The 20,963-nt window shown below is 41.1% G+C and overlaps 1 protein-coding gene across 2 annotated transcripts in view; it reads right to left on the bottom strand.

The window, feature by feature from the left end:
* The window catches only part of SRPX (sushi repeat containing protein X-linked), a 72,781-nt gene that overhangs the window by 9,751 nt on the left and 42,067 nt on the right, over positions 1-20,963 (bottom strand). The window contains exons 2-5 of one of the 2 annotated variants that reach the window (XM_006277089.4): positions 18,250-18,309; positions 11,428-11,619; positions 10,430-10,606; positions 1,964-2,090 (exon numbers count right to left, since the gene is read on the bottom strand). In XM_006277089.4, coding sequence (XP_006277151.2) covers positions 1,964-2,090; positions 10,430-10,606; positions 11,428-11,619; positions 18,250-18,309 — 556 coding nt within the window. The remainder of the gene's footprint in view (positions 1-1,963; positions 2,091-10,429; positions 10,607-11,427; positions 11,620-18,249; positions 18,310-20,963) is intronic. The other variant, XM_014611180.3, reaches the window with a different exon arrangement.

Raw genomic sequence — 20,963 nt, 5'->3', positions numbered from 1 at the left:
CTGAATATGTGCATCTCAGATCAGCCTCAGTTATCTCCAGACTCACCAACAACTTTCCTATTTACTGGAAAACTATCATCCTTGTATTGAGGGACTGCCAACAATGAGCCTATAAGAATCATACACAGGAACACAGAACTGGAAGAGATCTCCTGAATCATTAAGTCCAGTTCCCTGCATTTGCAGTCAGTTTTAGCTGAAGGAATCCTCCAAATTGCCACTTTGAATCCTCACAAGCAACTACCAGGAACAATATCCAAAATGCTAAAAACACCCTCATGATTTCAAACTTTTTCTACAGCAATGAGAACTAGAAACATTCTTTTAAAAATAAAGAAACCCAAGATTTTTGCATGTTTTCTAGACCCTAGGATCTGGGGCTTTAAGAAAAAACATCACTATCATGGGACTGATAGTAAAATGATAGGAGTTAGAAACTGAAATTCTGGAAATCTGCATGTTCTTTACAGAATGTCTCCATAGTTTCACTGCCACCTGAGTGGACTGGGAACAGTTATTGGTGTTTTATAATCTTCACCATATTCAATTATTGCCACTATATTCAGATATTAGGTCAAAAGTTCTTATTTTAGAATCAAAAGAGCTGCTTCAGTAGTCTTTAAAGCAGGGGTGGGCAATTATTTTGGGCAGAAGGCCGCTTACTGAGTTTTGGCAAGCCGTTGAGGGCTGCAGGACAGGCAGCCCAGGGCAGTTAAATATTAATTTTCTAAATTTTTTAGGGGCCCTGTGGGCCAGATAGAATGGCCTGGAGGGCTGCATTCAGCCCCCGGGCCACATTTTGCCCAACCCTGCTTTAAAGCAAGCATTATGTGGTTTTTTGTCATCACAAACACTAAGTTTTTTATTTATATAATGAATTCTTCCATCTTGCGCGTGTTTCTTTCCACAGTTTCTCTTTGGCACTTTCAAACATCTTCATCAAATAGTTTAAGCTGGGAACATCTTTCATGTTTCAGTGAACAGAAAGTTGATTCTTTTTTTAACTCTTCAATTCCTGTAGCAGCTTTTTTTTGGTAAGAGGACAGTTAACTGGCTCTCATTCTCATCAAAGAATTTTGGGTAGCCATCTTCATTTCGCCAATCTTGTACCATGCAAATTATAGGCAGCTAGTACTAATACAAGTAGTAGTACATCTCCCCTATTGGTTTTATGGGTTTTCATGTAATAGACAAGAGAATAGCACTGGGAGGAATATGGAAAACATCACTGTAAAGCCACAAAAATGAGGAGTGAGCTTTAGGACAACTGTATTACCCAATTCTTTTTTAAAACCACATCATTTTAGAATTGGCTTGCTAAAGAACTCCAGGTCCCAGGTATCTACATGAGATTATGTGAAAGTTTGAAGATGTAAGTTAAATTCTCACTGGCACACTATTTGTCTTATATTTTAACACAGCCACACAATTATTTTCCGTTAATTTCCTCAGATAGACATAATAAAAGCAAGGAGAGAGTACTAAGGGATATAGCACCACATGCTTACAGGAACTCTTGCTTACAGGAAAAAAGAAAGCCTCCCAAAAGCTCTTTTGGAAATCCCACGAGGTGTCACAGAAAAGGTGCTGACTGAAAAGCTGATATATATTTATCCCATCAGCTTTAAAACTGATGCAGCAGTCTGCTAGCTTTTTGTATGCCAACTCCTGAACAATTTACCTCCCTCTAAAGCAGAGGGTTAACCTGAATTTTATATAAATTGATGGGCCACATAAGATTCAACAGCAAGTGAACATTCCTTCAGGTTGTCACAAGGAAAAGGATACCAGCCAAACTGGTCACCTAGAGTTATATTCTATTTCTAGACCATTAGATCTAATGGCCATATAGATGACCAAATGGAAACATTCAAGGCTACCAAATGGTAACAGAATGTCACGCTTGGGACACTGAAGGGGGTCTAGGAAAAGACTAAACAAGTATCCTTAGAGTTTCACTTACTCTGTTAAAATACCATCAGCTGTGTCCCTTCCCTCTGGCGTGTCCCAGAACACTCGGGCTGTCAGCTTATTGGGCTCTGCTATTTTCTCTTTCACACTCGGACACTGGATTCTAGGAGGTTCTGTATCTGTTAACACACACACAGTTTAATTAAGCCCTTAGTCTATTCTCCATAAAGCTGTGATACAACTTCAGACTGTCATGCCTGCAGTCCTCCTAATGTCTGAGCCAAGGTCATAAAATATGCACTTAATGTCTTACATCTTGAATGTAGTAGGAAGGAGTAGAAGGAAAAGTGTAAGGCCTATCCAGTTAATCCTATAGTCATCTTCTAGATTGAGTAAATAGAAAAGAAACACACAGAGTTATTATGGTAGTGGACTTCTGTATTAAATGACCTGCAACATTCAGAAAACACATGGTAGACTAAGCTTAGAAATGGGGATCAGGAACACTTGAGATACCATCCAAAGCTCTGACACTGACTACATGACTTCAGGGAAGTTACTGATCTCCTATGTCTGTTCAATCCTCTGTAAAACTGAAGTTGTACTTACCTACTTCCTGGCAGGTTGTTGACTGATTAGTTGTAATTGATCATAACTAATGATGGAAGTAATTTGAAGCATAAAGCTCTCTGATTGCTAAGCATTATTATTAACAATAATGTATTAACCCATTTTGTTTTTTTTCTTGCAGTGGTGACAGGCAATAAACTGTTAAGGAATGAACACATTTTTATCTTACAATGAATCGCTACTGCCCTACTAGCCCTAGCTTCATTTGTTAGTATTAATGTTTTGCTCAGGAATATTATTTGCAAGGTTTATCTTGATACTCTATGAGCGTGTCTACAAGTCACCAGGCTTTAACACTTCGTTTTGGAAGTACTAAAGCATGGCACAGTATAGGTGGTTACTGCTCCATGTGCACAGCACATGGTTATATTTCGCAGCTACATCGTCATAGTGGTGCGTTATAACCAGGGAGCACGCTGCTATGGCAACATAGCTGGTGATCACCTGTAGACCTGTGTGATTGCTATGTCGCTCTAGCGCATCATAAGGCAACAGAGTGCATGGCTAAGTTGCCACAGAGCGACATGTAGACACGCACTAGAAGAATAATTTAAAAGCAGAAATATAAAAGAATTGAATGTTTTTGAAAGGGCATTATGACTATTACTCAGCACTAGAAGAATACTGATGGGACATAAACACTGATTAAGGTTAAAGCTGATACATACCTGCACTGATTCATCCACTTCCATTAGGTATGGTTATCCAACCCAGTCAGTGAAATGCATCATTCAGGTAAAATTGTAAGTGAATTAAGCCCGCTGGTCAACACACTGATATTGACTACAAGATCCGTCTTTAAGACTCAGCTCAGACATTTTTAGCCACTTCCTATGCCCAAAGTGAACCTGAAGCACAGACCATAAATATGGTTTCTGGAGACATGTATCTGGTCTTGGCCTCCAGATAAGAGTTATCTTTAAAAGCATTGTATAAGTTTAAAGAGTCTTTTGTTTGTCATATTTCAGACACAGGGCATGGTCTGCCTCCATTTAAATGTCATTGGAAAAAGTGGCATTGACTTCAATGATAACAGGGAAGGGCCTTTATTTGTAACAGATAATCAAAAATAAGATAGTTATTTTATAAAATGACAGGATATTTTCTAGAAGAAGTTTTTTTTCATCTAGTTGGTGTTGTGTTTTGCTGAATCACTGCAGTTACTTCAAATGTACCATGGTGGTTTCAGAGCCTTGGTCCCCAATACACTTTCTTTCTGTGTATTACAGTAAAAAGCTTTGTTATTTGGCATGAGTGGGGCAAGGGGAGGTGCCGGTTATCTAAAAATTATGGTTATCTGAGAGTTATACCAGCTCCAGCCCACAGTGGCAGCCCACCCTGCCCCGCACAGATCCCTTTCCCCTCCCCCCACCCCTTCCCCTGCAGACTTTCCCGCCTGGGGGGCAGGAGGTGGGCATGCGTGCATGCTCAGCGCTTCCCTCCCCCAAAAAATGTTCTCCCTCTGCCTATCAAACATAAGGGCTCCCAGCAGCTCCTATATCGGCAATGTCAATAACAATAAAAATACTTGATGTGCATGACAGATAGAACCGGCAAAGTTTCCGGTTGCTGAAGTGAGAATTTGTATGGTGGGATATGGGAAATTCCCGTTAATAAAGTATTCCAGTTAGTAAAATGCCAGTTAACACAGCTTTTACTGTACTTCTCTATTTTGGGAAGTACTAGGGTATGGTTTTAGCCTTTCTTTCCCAGCAAAGGACTCCTCAAAACCATAGAACTTAGTAACAAGATAGTTATCCTCCAGCAGGATGTCTAAAATAGTCAGTAGAACAACAGCCAGCAAGAATAATGGGCTCATGTTACAGTAGGGAGAACAATTAATGGTGAATCATTTATTTAGAAAATTTAACTTTGCTGGCATTTGCCTGTTATCTATCAAGTGACTCTGTTTTTAAAAGAGAACTCTTTGCCATGCTAAAGTGTCTGACAAATGTTTTGTGTGAACCAACTTCAGCATACATATTGCTTGTAGTGTTTCATATCTCCTGTGAGAAAAACTTTTACTTAAGATACACGGTAGTAATATTTTTCCTTTACCACAGCTTTATAAGCTAATTATGCTTCCCCAGTACAGATCTATCTACCTTTCAGTCACTCCTCTCAGAATCCACACAGGACTCTAGCTTTGCCCTAGTGCTAATCTTTCTTTTCTTCAGTTCTCTTCCTTGATCCTTTAAAATTCTTAACCTTCTCTCCCATACTGTTGCCTGAAAGCTGCTCCTTCTTCATCACCTCTTCATCATTTCCTTTATAGAGTTTTTCAAAATCTTTTCACAATTCATTCTTCTGCTGTAGTCTCTAACCTGGCACTTTTATACTTTTGTACTTCTGCTCTAAGCAAATGTTTTCTTTTCCCCTTCCCCTTCACATTTCCTGCTCACTCCACTATTTTAACTCTATCCTGACACCACTGATGAAGTACAAGCCACACTGCATTCATTTTTCGAACAATGACATTCCCCACAACCTGTATTGAATATCTTTTGGGGAAACTAACAGTTAAAACTCTTTCCACTCATTTCTATGGCTTGTTAAAGAGTTTCTTTTGTAGCTGTGAACTAACGCTGGTATTAAAGGCATAAGGATGAATAAAATTTAACATAAGGATTGGAGATGGGAGAGAAGGGTGTTTAGTGCACCCAATGTTTTAAGCATTTAACTGATTTATTAGAATGGTTAAATATTGGAACACGATATCTAGCAAAGTTGTTAGTCAGACAGACACTTGGCTGGGATATTTTAGTCAGGGATGATCCTGCCCTGAGCAGGAGGCTGAATTAAATGACCTCATGAAGTTTCTTCCAGCCCTGCTTTCCTATGATCAGAAAGTAGATTCCATCAGTAAGTATACAGAACAAGATTTGCATGAACTAGCATTAATTAGCATTTCATTTCATTAAGCAACAAAAACAGGTTACTATGGGAACTGAATCACCAAGTACCCTTCAGGAAGTCCTTCTTGTTGAACCTGAAAACACTTTTAAAAAATATTTTCTGTGCATAATTCAGGTGGACAGGTGCTATTTAATATTTACACGTCTCTGGATAACCATACCAAAACACTCAGAATTTAAACTGAGTGAAAGAAAACAGTCACCTACTAAAGCAAGGATACTCAAAGAAAAGTATGCAATGCTATGTTGAATGCACTTCGGATGCACTTTGGATTGGATGGTCTATATCATATTAGGCCGGGGTGTCTGGGTTACACTGAAAAATTTGAAGCTGCTCACCTATGATTTTCCTTTCATACTTTCCTGAAGCTTGTCATATGAACTATGGTACTTCATTCCATACGTAGAAATGACCCTGTTGGTTGCCTAGCCCACATCAAAAAGTCAGTGGCAATCCACAGAATGAATGGGGCCTTTTAATCTGTCTGGAAAAAGTGAAGAACAAGCTTTCCAATAGCCTGTGGGTTTCTCAAACTCCAGCAAATTTTTTGAGACAGGGGAGTGAGGAATGGTATTGAATACAGAAATTTGAAGGTGATCTGGGTATCTGAATGTAGTAGAGAAAGGTTTGGTGCCAAAACAGCACTTGTTACCACTGATAGGTGATGCAATTCTAGATAACTGCTGGTAGTTAATTCAAACTAACCATCTGACAGAGAAAGCAAATGTAGGCAAAAATAATTAATTGGTACACTTTTTTTAAAGGATAAAATAAAAACTTGCCATTTTCTCAGAGAAACATTACACCAAACTTTGAAACATCTGTTTTATAATCCATTATTAAATGCCAGTACAAGTAATGATTCAGATCCAAGGCCAATTACATTCTTGCTCAACTGGAAGCTGTTAGTTAATTACTTTTTGAAATATTTCCCTAAAATGCAACAAAGGATGTAGCAGAATGACAAATACTATTTACCACAATATCTGCAATGCAGCTGGTTGACAAATGAATAAATAATTTTCAGGATAAAGTTCAGACTTTTAAAGTGTTTGAATTTCTCAGGGATTGAAAGGGATTAATTTGTCTACAATTTTTAAAAGGAAAACGTTTATTAAAAATAGTATTAAGTGTTTATTGAAAAATCTGTTTTTTGTTTAAACAAAATGTTTCAAAGCTAAATTTATTATGGGAAAAAATAATAAAAATGTATACTTCAAATAGCAAAGCCCCTTTCTTTCAGAAAACTCAACTTACTGTAACCAGGGCAACTGAATGGGCCATCCCTAACCCCGGCCTGTTCCCTTTTATCAGTCCTTACCTTCGCTACCATTCACAGCGACCAACCACCAGTCTAGGATTGTCACCCTGCCCTAAGAATAACCAGGCCCAAACCTCGCCCTTAATCTAACTCCAAAACACCTGCAGACATGTTCTTAACGTGTGTTTGCTAAACTGAATTAGCTGCATTAAGTTAAAGTAAGTGAAAAGACAAGGTAATCTGGAGTCATAACTTGGTTAAGCAACAGAAGTAGCAGCAGGGTTATGTAGAGCTAGCATTTAATAAGCTTGGCTTGAACCAATTTACTCTTAAGGTTAGCCTGGTGCCTTCTGCATGGAACAGCACTTTCAACATTATACTCACAGGCTGGGGCAGACATTACACATAAACCAGTTTAAGTGATCAGAAACTGGTTTAAGCCTGTAACAGAACAGGTGTTTGGTGCACCAGTTTGAAAATGGCTGAAACCAGTTTGAAATAAACCTGGTTGAATGTAGTATCAGACTTAGCTGATTTGACTCAAACTGGTTTGTGTAATGTCTGTCCCAGACCCCTTGCTGGTTTAAGATAAATCAGATACCCCCAGAATCCCAGCATGCTCTCTGGGCTGGGCGGGGCTCTTTTCCACAGCAGAGCTGGCCCCTCCCCTCTGCACTCTAGCCAGAGCAGGGGTGGGGCATGGCCAGACACTGGCCTGCCATGGCCCCTGAGGCAAATTCCTCCCTCTGTCCCCTCCCTGCTGGCAAACCCTGTGGACCACAGCTGGGGTTGGCAGGCCCAGCCGCGCCTTTATGGCTTTCCTGCAGCCAAGCAGAGATGGTGTAAATTCCTCCCTCTGTCCAGCTTGCCTGCAGCCTGGGAGGGCATTAATTCCACAGCACTAGTCCCCTGTGTGCAGATCCAAGACCTGCAGGACCAGACTGAGAGGTGGGAATTGTTGGCAAAGACCTGACAATCATCACACATATGTGCCTAAGCTTAGGTGAAGATTTTTGGTAGTTCCCTGTTGTATGCTTTGCAAATAGCTGTGTTCAATACATGCTTGCTTCCAAGAAAGGACTTTTTCCCCATCCCCACTCATCAATCTGGCAGCAGTTCCCCCGCCCCCTCCTCTACCCCCAGGCTGGTGGCTGGCATCCTTTGTGTCCTGCTAGCCCTGGCTGGTGCCTGGCCATGACCCCTCTGCTCCAGCAGGGAGGGGTGAGAGCCTTGGAGGGCATCTCTCTTTCCTCCCCTTTGGCAGTCGCTGGCAGCCATGCTCTAGCACCCCTGGCTTCTGGCTTGAGCCACTGCAGGTATGTGGCTGCATTTCCTGATTTAACAGAGAGTGTCTGTCCAGTTATTAATCAGTTTAAGCTGTGCAGTTTAGACTAACTTGCAAAGGATGAATCAATTCAGGCTCAGGCTTTTTGAATGTCTGTGCCTAGCCAAAAGCTCCAAAGCATTGTCACTGTCTCCAATATTCAGTGGTGGTTGCTTTCATAGAATCATAGAGAAATAGGGCTGGAAGGGACCTCCAGAGGACATCTAGACCAACCCCTAGCCTGAGGCAGGATCATCCCTGTCCAAACCATCCTATACAAATACATAATCTAACCTCTTAATAAAACTACCTTAAATCCAGACACAACAGTGGAGCTCCAGAAACCAAAGGTGGAGCTAAACCTGACATTTTGCAAAAACAGCCCTAAATTGGGATTTTAATGATTTGTCCATAGCAAAGACAACATCTTATTAGCCAGACTATTCTATGACTACTTCCCTCCACAGCTCCTGGCCTGACTGGGTCAGTCTGGAGAAACCAGAACTAGAGCAGAGGTGAGGGACAAACCTGGACCTGAGCCCCCGTCTGTTAGGAAGGCCTTCGACACAGTTTCGCACCCTATCCTCATTGGGAAGCTAGCAGACTGTGGAGTGGATGCCTACACAGTCAGGTGGGTGGCCAGCTGGCTTAGAGACCATACCCAGAGAGTGGTGGTGGATGGTTCCTTCTCGGCCTGGAGGGAGGTGGGCAGTGGGGTCCCGCAGGGTTCGGTCCTTGGACCGATATTATTTAATATCTTCATCAGCAATTTGGACGAGGGCGTGGACAGCACCCTCTCCAAATTCGCTGGTAATACCAAGTTATGGGGAAAAGTTAGTACACCGGAGGGCAGGGAGCAGATTCAGGCTGACCTGGACAGGTTGGATTAATGGGCAGAGAGAAATAGGATGCAATTTAATAAAGATAAATGTAAGGTACTCCACCAGGGAAGGAGGAACCCCCAGCACACCTATAGGTTGGGGAGAGTCCTTCTCAGCAGCTCGGAGGCAGAGAGGGATCTTGGAGTCATAACTGACTCCAAGATGAACATGAGCCGGCAGTGTAATGAGGCCATCAACAAGGCCAATCGCACCTTGTCGTGCATTAGCAGGTACATGACTAATAGATCAAAGGAGGTGATGCTCCCCCTCTATGTGGCACTGGTCAGGCTGCAGTTGGAGTACTGTGTCCAGTTTTGGGCGCCACACTTCAAGAGGGACGCGGGGAATCTGGAGAGGGTCCAGAGGAGGGCCACTCGCATGATTAGTGGCCTTCATGATAGACCCTATGGGGGGAGGTTGAAAGAGCTGAATCTCTTCAGCCTTCACAAGAGACAGCTGAGGGGAGATCTTGTATCTTGTCACCTATAAATTTATTAGGGGAGGTCAATGGGGAATAGGGGAAGAGCTGTTTGCTAAAGCGCCCCAGGGAGTGACTAGGAATAACGGGTGTAAACTGTTTGAGAGTGGATTTAGGTCAGATATTAGGAAGAAATTTTTCACAGTAAGGGTGGCCAGGATCTGGAATGGGCTTCCAAGAGAGGTGGTGCTATCACCTAGCTTGGAAGTCTTCAAGAGGAGGCTAGATAGTCACCTGGCTGGAGTCATCTGACCTCAGTACTCTTTCCTGCCATGGGCAGGGGGCCAGACACGATGATCCATTGTGGTCCCTTTCGACTCTGCAATCTATGAATCTATTATACCCAAGTAAGGCTTTTTCCCTCCATGCTGATTAGAGGAAAAAACTCATCTTGGATTCAAATAAACACAGTAAATTGTTAGTGGCCAACTCAAATGACTAAAGAACTTCACATCCTGGTCAATGGAAGTTATCAGGGACTTCCTAAGATCAATGGTAGTATCTGTGACACTGTGTTCATGCCACCTGATGAAATCCCACTAACATGAAGGAGTTATGTAATTAAGTCAGCGTGAACTGGGTTGAGAATTCACTCTTGCTTAATGTAACTCTCAGCCAGAGAGATTCACCTTCATGTCTCCTGAAATAACTACAGAAGTTGCTGGTAAAAAACACAAATAAGTACAAGCAACACAACAGCTTCACATCTTCTGAGGCCGGAAGGTATTCGTTATAATCATCAATAACTTCTGGCAAAACACAGGCCAGAGAACTTTATCCACTGACCTTATCTTAACCATGGGTATAAGTCTGAGCCACAGCACATATTTTTAAAAAAGATAACAGCCTGAATTAAAGCTTCAAATTAGGCAGAAACTACCACAACTCTAGATAAACTGTTTCAGTGCTTCTCCAGAAGATGCGTCTGTTTTCTCAGTGAGTATAGGAACTATGTTTCCAAAACATTAATCCCAAAGGATTCTAAAACTTTATAAGATGGGCTCTAAGTAACCAAAATCTCATCTTACCCACACAGGAAGCTGGTCTACCACTCCAAACTTTGTTGTCCATACAGGTCACTGTTCGATCTCCTTTCAGCTGATATCCTGGTGAGCAGTAATACTCACACCTGGAGCCAAAGTATGCCCCATCTAAGCACTTGAACCCTCCATTGGCTGGCATAGACAGTGTTGGACATCGTTTTTCTGGGGAAAAGAACAAATAAATGTATACAGATCTTTCTGTGATTAATCTTCAGAGGTGTGGAAGGCAGGCAAAAATACAGTACTGTAGCTGAACAAAATATGATTTGGATTTTTTCAGTGCAAGTGAAGGCACTTGTATGCTTTTCCATTTCTACTCTAGCCAACCAAACTCCAAAGTTTATCATTCTACATTTGAGTTTACCTAATAAAATTAAGTTACAATTTTAAAAAGTTTCCCATTCCCAGCTTTTGACCAAATATTTTTTTCCTCAAGAGCTAAAGAAGGGCTCACTGAATAACTGACATTCAAATTTTGCAAGATGATGAGCATTTGACTAAAACTACCTACAATACTATCAGATTTTCTAAAAGGTGAGTTTTTGCAGTCTCTCAAACTTCAATAAATTAAAAGCCTGCCTATTTCAAGAAGTACTCCTATCTTCATCGGCTCTCTGCTCTCTCAATATTGTGCTTTCTGTGACTGTAAACTCCTCAGAAATCAACTATTTGTTCGGGCACAGCTCACCTACTGTACAGTAAAACACGTGCTATACATTTTATGTGTGAAACAGATGGCGCCAAGTTAGTTGTGCTTTCATCTATGCACGTATAGTTTTTAAAATTCAAAATAAGGACAAGAGCCAAATGATGAACAGAGTTCGTGCTAACAGCAGCTCCAATTCAAGATGTCTCTCTCTGTCCCTGAATTTTATTCCATATTAAATATAAAAACAAATTTATTGACATCACAGAGAGAAAATTAGTTTATCATCCAGTAAAACTGAAAAGCATCCCAACTGCCTCCAAAACGAGCTACTCACGTTTACAAAGAACTTTCCCCGACCAGCGTTTATTTGACTGACAAATAAGTTGTGAAGGACCATGCAGTTCATAGCCTTTCTGACAACGAATGTCGCATCTTGTTCCCAAGACATTCTTGTAATATCCTCCTTGAGGTGTTCTGCAGTTTGCATACCCATATTTCACCTTAACGGGAGAGCACCAGGGTGTTTCTGGCATAGGAAACAGAAAACAGACAGGCATGGGGAACACATTTTACAAAATACTAAGGCACTCAGGTCACAGTCACAAGGCCATTTTGTTCCTGCAATGTTGTAGAGAACGATGGTTTATAGGAAACAAAATAAACCACATACACAGATACAACTTTCTGGCGTGAGCCAGACCCAGCATGATGTTAGAACATTACAACGGCAGGCCTTTAAAGGTGGATAGCACATGTAACTTTTAAGTTAAAAGGGTATATTACATTAGGGACCTATGACTCATGCTGGTAGAGTAAGCATGACCCCATGTGGACAGGTTGATGATCAGCAGAGCATTTACTACTTAGTGTTTACGTAGCCTTTGGTAACAGATACTAATAATAGTAATTCATGTTAAATCAAGAGGAAGTTCTCTCTATCTGCTGCATAATTTAATTTTTCTTCCTATACTCTTACTACTTTTTCTCTTCAAACTTCCTTCAGAATAGCCAGGTACTTGCATACTGGGCATGACAGAAAAAGGCCTGGCTCTGGGTGAACTCAGAGAAGGTTCAGGTCACCTCACCTTTATGAAAGGGATTTACAGACATATTACATTTGGCTGCTTTGATAAAGAGAGAACACAAACGCCAGGCATATGCATGGGTATGTGCAGTTTTAATTAGGCCAAATTAATTCCCCAGTGCCATCTAAGATCAATCCAGAACTCAGTAACATGCCATCATTTCTATACATTTAAGATTACTTAGAAACATTGGGTGCTGACAGACATAGGAGAAACTCCCCCCCCAGCACTTTAGCAGAAAAGGAATCACATCTGTTTGACCCAGCTCCCCAGTGTCTGTGTAGTTTGCATGCTTCAGTGGGGCCTTTTGGCACTTTTATCCAATAGTTGATTCAATCAGTTATTAGATAAAAGCACCAAAAAGCCCCGCTGAAGTGCGTGAGCTATACAAATGCTGGGAAAATCAAGTCAAACTGAGACGATTCCTCTTCTGGGTGGGCGCTGCCCTTGGTAGGGGGCTGTGTTAAGCTGAAAGTAAAGCGCTGGGGTTTTTTTCCACATTTGTAAGCACCCCTACTAATTATCTCTAACCAGTTGCAAAGAAAGGTTTCTGAACATGAATTAGTGCAATAGCGTCATTCTTACTAAATCCATCCACTTCTGTCTAGAGCTTGTAAAGAGGCATAAATTAGCCCCATTCATCCTGCACAAGCAGCACCTCAAAATCCCTAGGTACAACATGAGCACTAGACACAGAGTATGTAACTAGTGCCTACATTTTATGTATTAGAATATTCCAAGGTGCGTGTATGTTCATTTATGAATGTACACTATCTTGTATTAAACCTAACATCTGGAACAAGTACCTATACAGGGAAAATGGACTCAAGTTGCAAATTTCAGATGCAAATCTAAAACATCCCCAAATCTGAAGCACTTGGATCTGGAGTTTGGTTTAAGCCCATCTTCCATAACACTGATCCGTACACGCACACTTCACCCACCACTGCAGCATGGTGCATATCTGCCCAACATTTTATAGTAGCTGCAAAAGTAAAGAACAATACATTTAGGACCACAGGTGCAGAGATCCCCTCAGAAAGCCACAAAGCCAAGAAGATAAGGTACAAGGCACGAGCAGCCAAAGTAGATGGTGCTGGGAGGAGCACATTACATGACCTAGCTTGATTCCAAATGGCCTCCTTCTAGCAGTGGTAATGAGGTCTGTACTTCAGAGTTTGTAGAATCCCGTTTTCCCACAGCATCTGCGCAAAGCTCCATCAGTCTTTAGGCATTGTGTGACAGCTCTTTTCTATTTTACAGTACTATTCCACCTTTTGCATAAGGGCTTCTCTCTCTGCTAAGCTTTTTATGATATAAGGGCATCTCAGCAACCTGTGTCCTTGGGGCCCTTCATTCACCATTGTATGCGTCTTTCCTCACAAGTAGAATTGGTTCTACAAATGTGTATGATGCATCCTATAGATTTATTTCATTTATTATACATACGGTATTTTTATTCATAATTCTTCTACAGAGAAATGGCAAGAGAGATTCACACCTCCCCAATGGAAATGTATTTCCGCATGCATTCTTCACTGCTGTTCTTGGGGCTGAAGAAACAGCATCTGACAGCAAAGTGCAGAGGTTGATAATGGAGAAGTGTGCTAATGCCATGGCTTTAATTTATTTAATAAAGACACTTTAAATTAAGATAAGTTTATTTCTGAAGCAGTTTAACCTGGTACAGGATGACAGTTATTTTCTCTTCTCCCAACCAAAATATTAATCCAGTTTATTTATTTACAAAAGCAGGCTTGAAAATACTGAAACAGTTTAAATGGCAATTTTCACCCATAAATCTGAAAGTACTTTGCAAAGGTGCTGAATTATCATTATTTCCATTTGCAGCACTGAGAAAACTGAGGCGGATAGGTTAAAAAGATAAATGCAGCACCATAGAACAGGTCTGAGGCTGAGCTGAATACAGTTAACTCCTTACAACCCACTGGACTTCTTCAGTGATCCAAAGAGACTCCTGCCCAAATACATTGCATAAGCCTTTCTCTTTTCTCTACACCTTTCCTTTATTAAACTAGGGTTTCAGTGTTTTGGCATTAAAAACTCCAAAACTGATTTCCATGTATCCAAATATCAAATTTAGACATGGGAAAAGAACAAACTCAGAATGCCTCCACATGGCCTAAGCTACTTTGCTAAAGAGACTGTATCATTGGACCATGGCTCAAATTTACCATTGCTCAGTGTCATCCAAATTAAATTGAGGAATGCAGGTACCGAGACCCCGAGAGAGGTAGCAAAACGATAAATATAAAAGACTTTGGCACCCCATACCACCAGCACAGAAGCGAAAGAGCAATCTGATCTCCATCCACTATCACTGAAGACCCCTTATCTCAGCTTTCCTTTCATTTTTCTGCAAGTGAGCACAGACCCTGGACAAAGTGAAGTATTCTCGGTGTTTCCTCCTTCGTTCCCCAAACAGTAGTGACTAGGGGCCAATGCAAGGGCTCAGAGGGCAAGTCATTACGCTTATGTTCTGCTGCTTCCCCAGTCCCAATCTGGAAAGATGCAAAAGCCTCACAAACCACCAGCCAGCCCATGGGGTTCCACATGGGCCCAGAAATTTGGCAGTGAAAGAGCAATGGCAGCATTAATTGCTGTGGCTCTGGGAGTCATTGCCCCCATCCCTCATAATTGTAATTGTGGCTCTCAGCATACTGCTCTGCACCTGGAGTAGCAGCCAGGGCTGGATTAACTCTTTAGTGGGCCCCAGGCAAACAAACTTGTGGGCCCCGGGCTGGTTAAGACCTCTTCCCTACCCTGGTGCTGCTGCATGTGTGGAGCAGGGCTCAGAACTGCTGCGGTGGTGAGCTTGGCAAAGGGGAGGGGAAGGAAAGGGAAGGGAGGTGGATAGGGCCATTCACGCTGCCACCACGGGGGAAAGGACCAGGAACCCTCCGCAGCTCAGGGCCATAGTCATGTGTTTAGTTTGCCTAGGTGTTAATCCAGCCCTGGAAGAAACCCCTCAGTACAAATGGGTAAGGTTTAACCCTAACTAGGAGCTAAATGGCCTGGTATAGGAGTCCATCAATATGCCTCTGGGCTCTCGTACTGTGCAACATATTTATGAGACAGTTAGAATCAGAGCACATTTGTGGCTTCACCGCTTGTGAATTAGCAACCTTCTTTTGGCAAGTGGAGGGAAATATATCTGACTTCTTTCTCTGGGATTAATTTTTTCCCTACATAAATCTACTTAGCTGGCTTTGAAAATAAATGTATTAAATGAGAATGTCAATGGAAAGTGACTAAATATACATGAGGAATACACCTTTTAGAAAAAAGTTGGTATAGTCATGCAAATTCACAGGTGTAGAGATGAAATAAGGTAAAAGAGGGAACTTGTATTAAAAGGAGAGAATTGCAAAATATTATATATAATTAGCAAACTGGACATGGTAAAAATAGACAAAAACAAACTTTCCAGTCCTCCCAGACTTTTCCATGGCTCCACCTCATGCCTCTGGTGCACAGTGGCATGCAGCAAACATCTGAGGCCTGACTGCCCAGTGTGCAGGGGATGGCTATAACCTGCGAGCCCTCTGAATATGGTTCTCCACATTGGACATAACAGAACTAGACTGAGCTCAACTTAGAAGGGGTTTATGCTGAGGATGAGGAAGGGTTTAGCCTCGTGGCACTCAACCTATCCAGTCCTACAGGCTGGATGAGTGGTATAGGGCTAGTCCAGAAGTTGGATCCTACATGCAGGGTCAGTCTGTGGGCCTGATCCAGCATGGGGTAAGCACACAGGGTGTCTCTGCGGGTGTGATAGGGTGCACTAAATCTGGTCACAGAGTGACTCCACCTATGGCCCAATCATGCCAGTGTGATGTGCCATGTCATCTAGCCCACAGGGCTCCTCACAGATCCAGAAATTTGGCAGTGAAGGAGCAGTAGCAGTGTTAATTGCTGCATCTCTGGGAATCATTGCCCCCATCTCCCCTTGCTCCCCTGCTGGCAAAATTCCAGACCCATAGGGAGACTCACAGGCTGGATAACACATATCCACGGGTCGGATTTGGCTTATGGGCTGTTAGTTGAGCACACGGATTTAGCTCAAAGTTACTAAAAATATACTACCGCTTGAGAGGCACTGTAGCCCAGTGGACTAGTGGGAACCAGGCAATCCAGGTTTTATTCCCAGCTCTGCCACTCTTGGCAAATTGCTTCGATCTATTTATGCCCCAGTTTTTCCACCTAAAACATGAGGATTAGTGAAATTAAACATTATTTATAAATGTGCTTTCAGATTTATGGATAAAAAGAATTACACAAGAGTTGGGTGTCACTATTATTTTTACAATTTAGACAATTTGAAAAAATAATGTAAATGGCAGCTGTGGTCAGTTGACAGTGGTATTGACCAAAGTGCCTGGCAGTCCTCTATAAACACAGGTTTTAGGTTGTTTCCTATAAGAGCAGCATGAAAAAATGATGCTCCACAGCAGGGCTCACTTGGATTGGGCAGTTGAACAGAGGGTTTATCAGAGAGAGAAGGAATCCTTAGTTGCGTTCTGGGAAAATAAAGCAGCAGGGATTTTTCCTTGGTGGTCTAAGCTAGTTGAAAAACTTCCAAGTAATCATGAAAGGTTTGGCATGTGGCCCTTAGCAAGCAAGCAAGCACCCTTGTGAGCTGAAAAGTTACGGGGTATACACAGCTTTGTACGTGTACATACACCATGTTATGCATGTACTAGTGTAGATGCATACATAACAGCGAGCGTATGTATTAATCCAAAATATCTGCAACACAAGATAGGCAGTAACCAAACCTCTAGATATGAATAACTTTGTATTTAAGGTAAGTTTTGATTTTAATCTGGCAACTCAAGTCCATCCCTTTTTTTGTGAGCTAACTTGTGAACTCACATAAATGTAAGCATGCTAATGCAGTACAAGTCTTCTCAGCTTCATATCTTAGATATTTGGAACGGAGTTGTCTAAACTCTTTCAGCTGGCAGCACAGCTTAAAAATTCAATGCACTTACTAACAGCTGGGTGAATAAGCCACTATGTCTCACTTACCACAGATAAATCTCTGCTGCCATTAAAACAATTTGTTCTGGATCACTTTACAAAAGAAATTTCTTAGAGTCCACATTTTGACTACTTAGTTGCAGTAATCTTCACAATGAAGTACAAATTTGTGAGGGGTTCTTATAAATAATTTATAAAGCATAATACATTCTTAGTATTTTCTGCCTTCTTTTTTGCTGCTCATAAATAACTTTTCTTTAAAAATCTGTTTTATTCCCTGAATGGTATCAATGTTACACAAAGATATAGAAATATTTTTGGTTGCCTGAATATCTTACCTGTGCAGGGACTAGTTTGCTAACAAAACCATAGCAGCCAACTAAATTGACAATAAAAATCATTTGTCAGCTACAATAGAACCATATTTTATGAAATGAGATGCAACTCATGGGGTTTACCGATGGTGAAAAAATATTTTCTATCCAATGCTATGGTCAATAAACTTGTTTGGAATCAGGAAGAAAATCTGAATTTTATTTCTTAACATGTTGAATGTCATTAGTTAATTATTGGGGCTGCATCATTTGCTTAATGATTTGCATGTTCATTAGTTAACACACTTTACTCTTCATTTCAGGTTGCTAGGTGAACCCAAAATGAGGATTAGTTTATGGAAAAGCTTATGGAAAAAAAATCAAGCTCTCTTTCAAGTGCTGCCATACATTAACATCAAAAAGTCCAGATTCTGGACATGGTTACTGTTGATGGTTCGGCTCTGATGTATGAATGAGAAAAAAGAGAACCTTGTTTTTAATTCTCATAAGCTAGCAGCTTGGCCTTTCAAAGGTGAAGAAGGCAATAAAACAGGAACTTACTCAGGTAAGCAAACGATGGTGAACAGTGCTTGGTTTATTTTCCATTGTTAGAAAAATAAAAATAAAAAGCTTATCTTGATAGAAAAAGTTTGAACACAAACACGGAGCTGGATCACTCTAAGACAGGATGAAAAGGGAGAAGCTCTCCCAGCAATCAGCTGATCCTCATTAGCACATAAGCAAAGCATTCACCTTTATATCTATTGTGTGCATACACATCTTCATCATCTTCTAAGGGTGAGTATCCCGAACCTACAATACAAAATAAAAAGAAAAAGTGCAGCAAGAAAGGAAATATAATTAAAGAAAAAAAGAAAAAGAAAAGGTTTTGCAAAGACGTGCAAGTGAAATTAGGATGCAACAATCTAAGCAATACTGATAGCATAAGCCACCCAGATGCTTAGATATATAGTGGAACCAGTTTAAAGTGAACTGAATGGTTTACATTAAGTTGAATGAAAATCTCCGAATTATTGTTGTGCACCAGGGACCACACAATACAAATTGCAATTCCTCTTCTTAGGAACTCCCGCCTGTAACAAAGGTGTTCTCAGAGAGATGGGAACGGAGGATTTCACTGTAAGATGGTTCCAGAGCACCAGAGGCTGTTAACAGCCAACATGCCAACCAGCTACAGGAAAATTGCCAACCAGCCAGTCGCAGTAAAATGTGTGCAACTCAAAAACAACTGTGGTTAACAGCACAATGCACAGAAGTAAAACATCAGATACATTATCTGCAAACATAGTTTCAACCATAAAAAGGACTGATTTGTATTAAGTCTTCCTTGATCATTCAAGCAAAGGAAAATGACATGTTGGTATACTGCTTTCTGTCAAAAATTCTGGATAAACATTGAGAGCTACAAATCCCAAACAGTTTACTCAACTACAATCACACTGGCTGGTATTTAATAGTGCTGTAAGATACACCTGAACCATAGATGTTTTAGAGAAGTTTTAGACCTCAGAGGGAAGACAAATCATAGCTTGCAAGCGTCATATGTTTCTGGGGCAGTTTAAATATAGTTCCTGAAGAAAGAGTCATAATAAAATAAAAGCTTTTCTTTCTGCTTATTTATGGTTCTTGATACTTTCTTTTCTTCAGTTCTTCCTTGTTACTTATTCTAACTTATTTAATGGCAAATTGTCATCTGAGTTGGAGCACTGCACACACTGACCCTTGGGCATTTGCTTGTCAAAAAAATTTATGTTATGCTGCCCTTGGATATGTCAAGATTTTGGTTTGCGGCTAGCAGGGTTAGGAGAGCCTTAGACTTATTTGAGAAAAAGCATATGCCTAACCTTGACAAGGTCAGATTTTTCTTGACAGCAGTAGTTTAAACAAACTCCTCTTTCAGTAGCAGATCTGTAGGCATGCAAAAAAAAATCCTGCCTTTTATACGCTCTGGTATGTAATCAGACACTAAGGGGGTTATTTGGTTAATAGTAACCAGCAAATGTTTTTCATTTTAAATACCAGGAATCACAACTATTAAGAGAGTCAACAGGGGATCAAGCCCCAATGCTAAAAACACACTCAGATGCCTAAATATATGGACCTGTTTCAAGTACTGAGCGTTCAAGCATCTTGTACTTATGCCAAAATACAAAGCTTCCATTGTCCAAGCAAAATTAGAATATGGACAAAGAGCTACTCAATTTGTCTTGCATATGGGCTTATCACCAGGGATCCTGGTTTTCCCTAATAAAAAACTGCATATCCTCTGATAAACAGTCACAAATTCTCTGATAACCCCCCCAAATCCATTATTAAAATTAAAGACCATCCCCATAACCTCCCTAGCACTGCTGGTGCCCGACATTCCCTCTCAGCACACCCTCTCAGCCCTGCTGGTGCCCCTCACCCCACCTCAGCCCTGCTTGTGCCCCTCACTCCCCCCTGCCACAGCCCCGTGACCCTACTCCGTGCCCCTCGCTCCCCCTCCCACAGTCCTCCCAGCCCTGCTGGTGCCCCTTGCCTTCCACCTACAGCTCCTGCACCCCCATCCCTGCTAAAGGGCCCCCCAGCTGCCAGGGCTATGGGGCCAGGGACCCCGGTACATAGCTCCTGCCCCAACTCAGCTGCTGTAGCTGAGCAAAGTTGGTTCAAGGCACATGAGACTCGTGAAAATGAAACACCACCAATATTATATATATGAAACAGCACTAATATATTCCATTGTAATCATGGAAAAATGTGGATTTTTAGTTATTTTTTTAATCAGAAAATTTAGGATTTTTTTTTTTAATCAGAGAAAACTAGGATCCTTGTTAACCAGATTGCCCACATTCGCTAGGTACAGACATTCAAAAAGCTTAAGGCAGAATTGATCTGGCTATGCAGTTTTCTGTAAGCAGCATAATTCAGATTGGTAGAGAAGAGAACACATATTCACCCCTGGGGGGTAGGAGGGGGGGGGCGGCAAATCTTGGACTGGGTTCTGCCATTTTTAAATCAGTCCATGTATGCCAAACTTATGTTCTATTATGGGTATAGACCAGTTTTGTGCGCTGAGTTTCTGTTCTGTTACAGGTATACTGTATACCAGTTTCCAATCACTTATACCGTAAAAGTGTAATGTCTATACCTGGGCATCATGTCTGTTCAGTACTTGACATATTAAACAAATAAAGTTGCTACAGCAATAGTAACGATGAAAAAAGGAGGAAAAAGATACTACTTAAAAAAAAAAAAAAGATGCTGCAATGACATGGTTTACATTTTGGTACTCTTGTAAAAACTGGCTACATATTTTGTCCCAGCTGAGTACAGGCAAAAGCCACAAAATGAAAGCATTTAACAAGAAACTACTATAAACTACCATATTCATGGAATCTGATGATCACATTTGCTGTAAGAAAAAATGACTCTCTTATTCATAAAATAATCACCAGCTCTTATAT

This window comes from Alligator mississippiensis, chromosome 1 (genome assembly GCF_030867095.1).
Source record: "Alligator mississippiensis isolate rAllMis1 chromosome 1, rAllMis1, whole genome shotgun sequence".
Classification (NCBI taxonomy): domain Eukaryota; kingdom Metazoa; phylum Chordata; order Crocodylia; family Alligatoridae; genus Alligator; species Alligator mississippiensis.
Note: the sequence above shows the minus strand (reverse complement) of the source record. Positions and strands in the feature narration are given on the sequence as shown.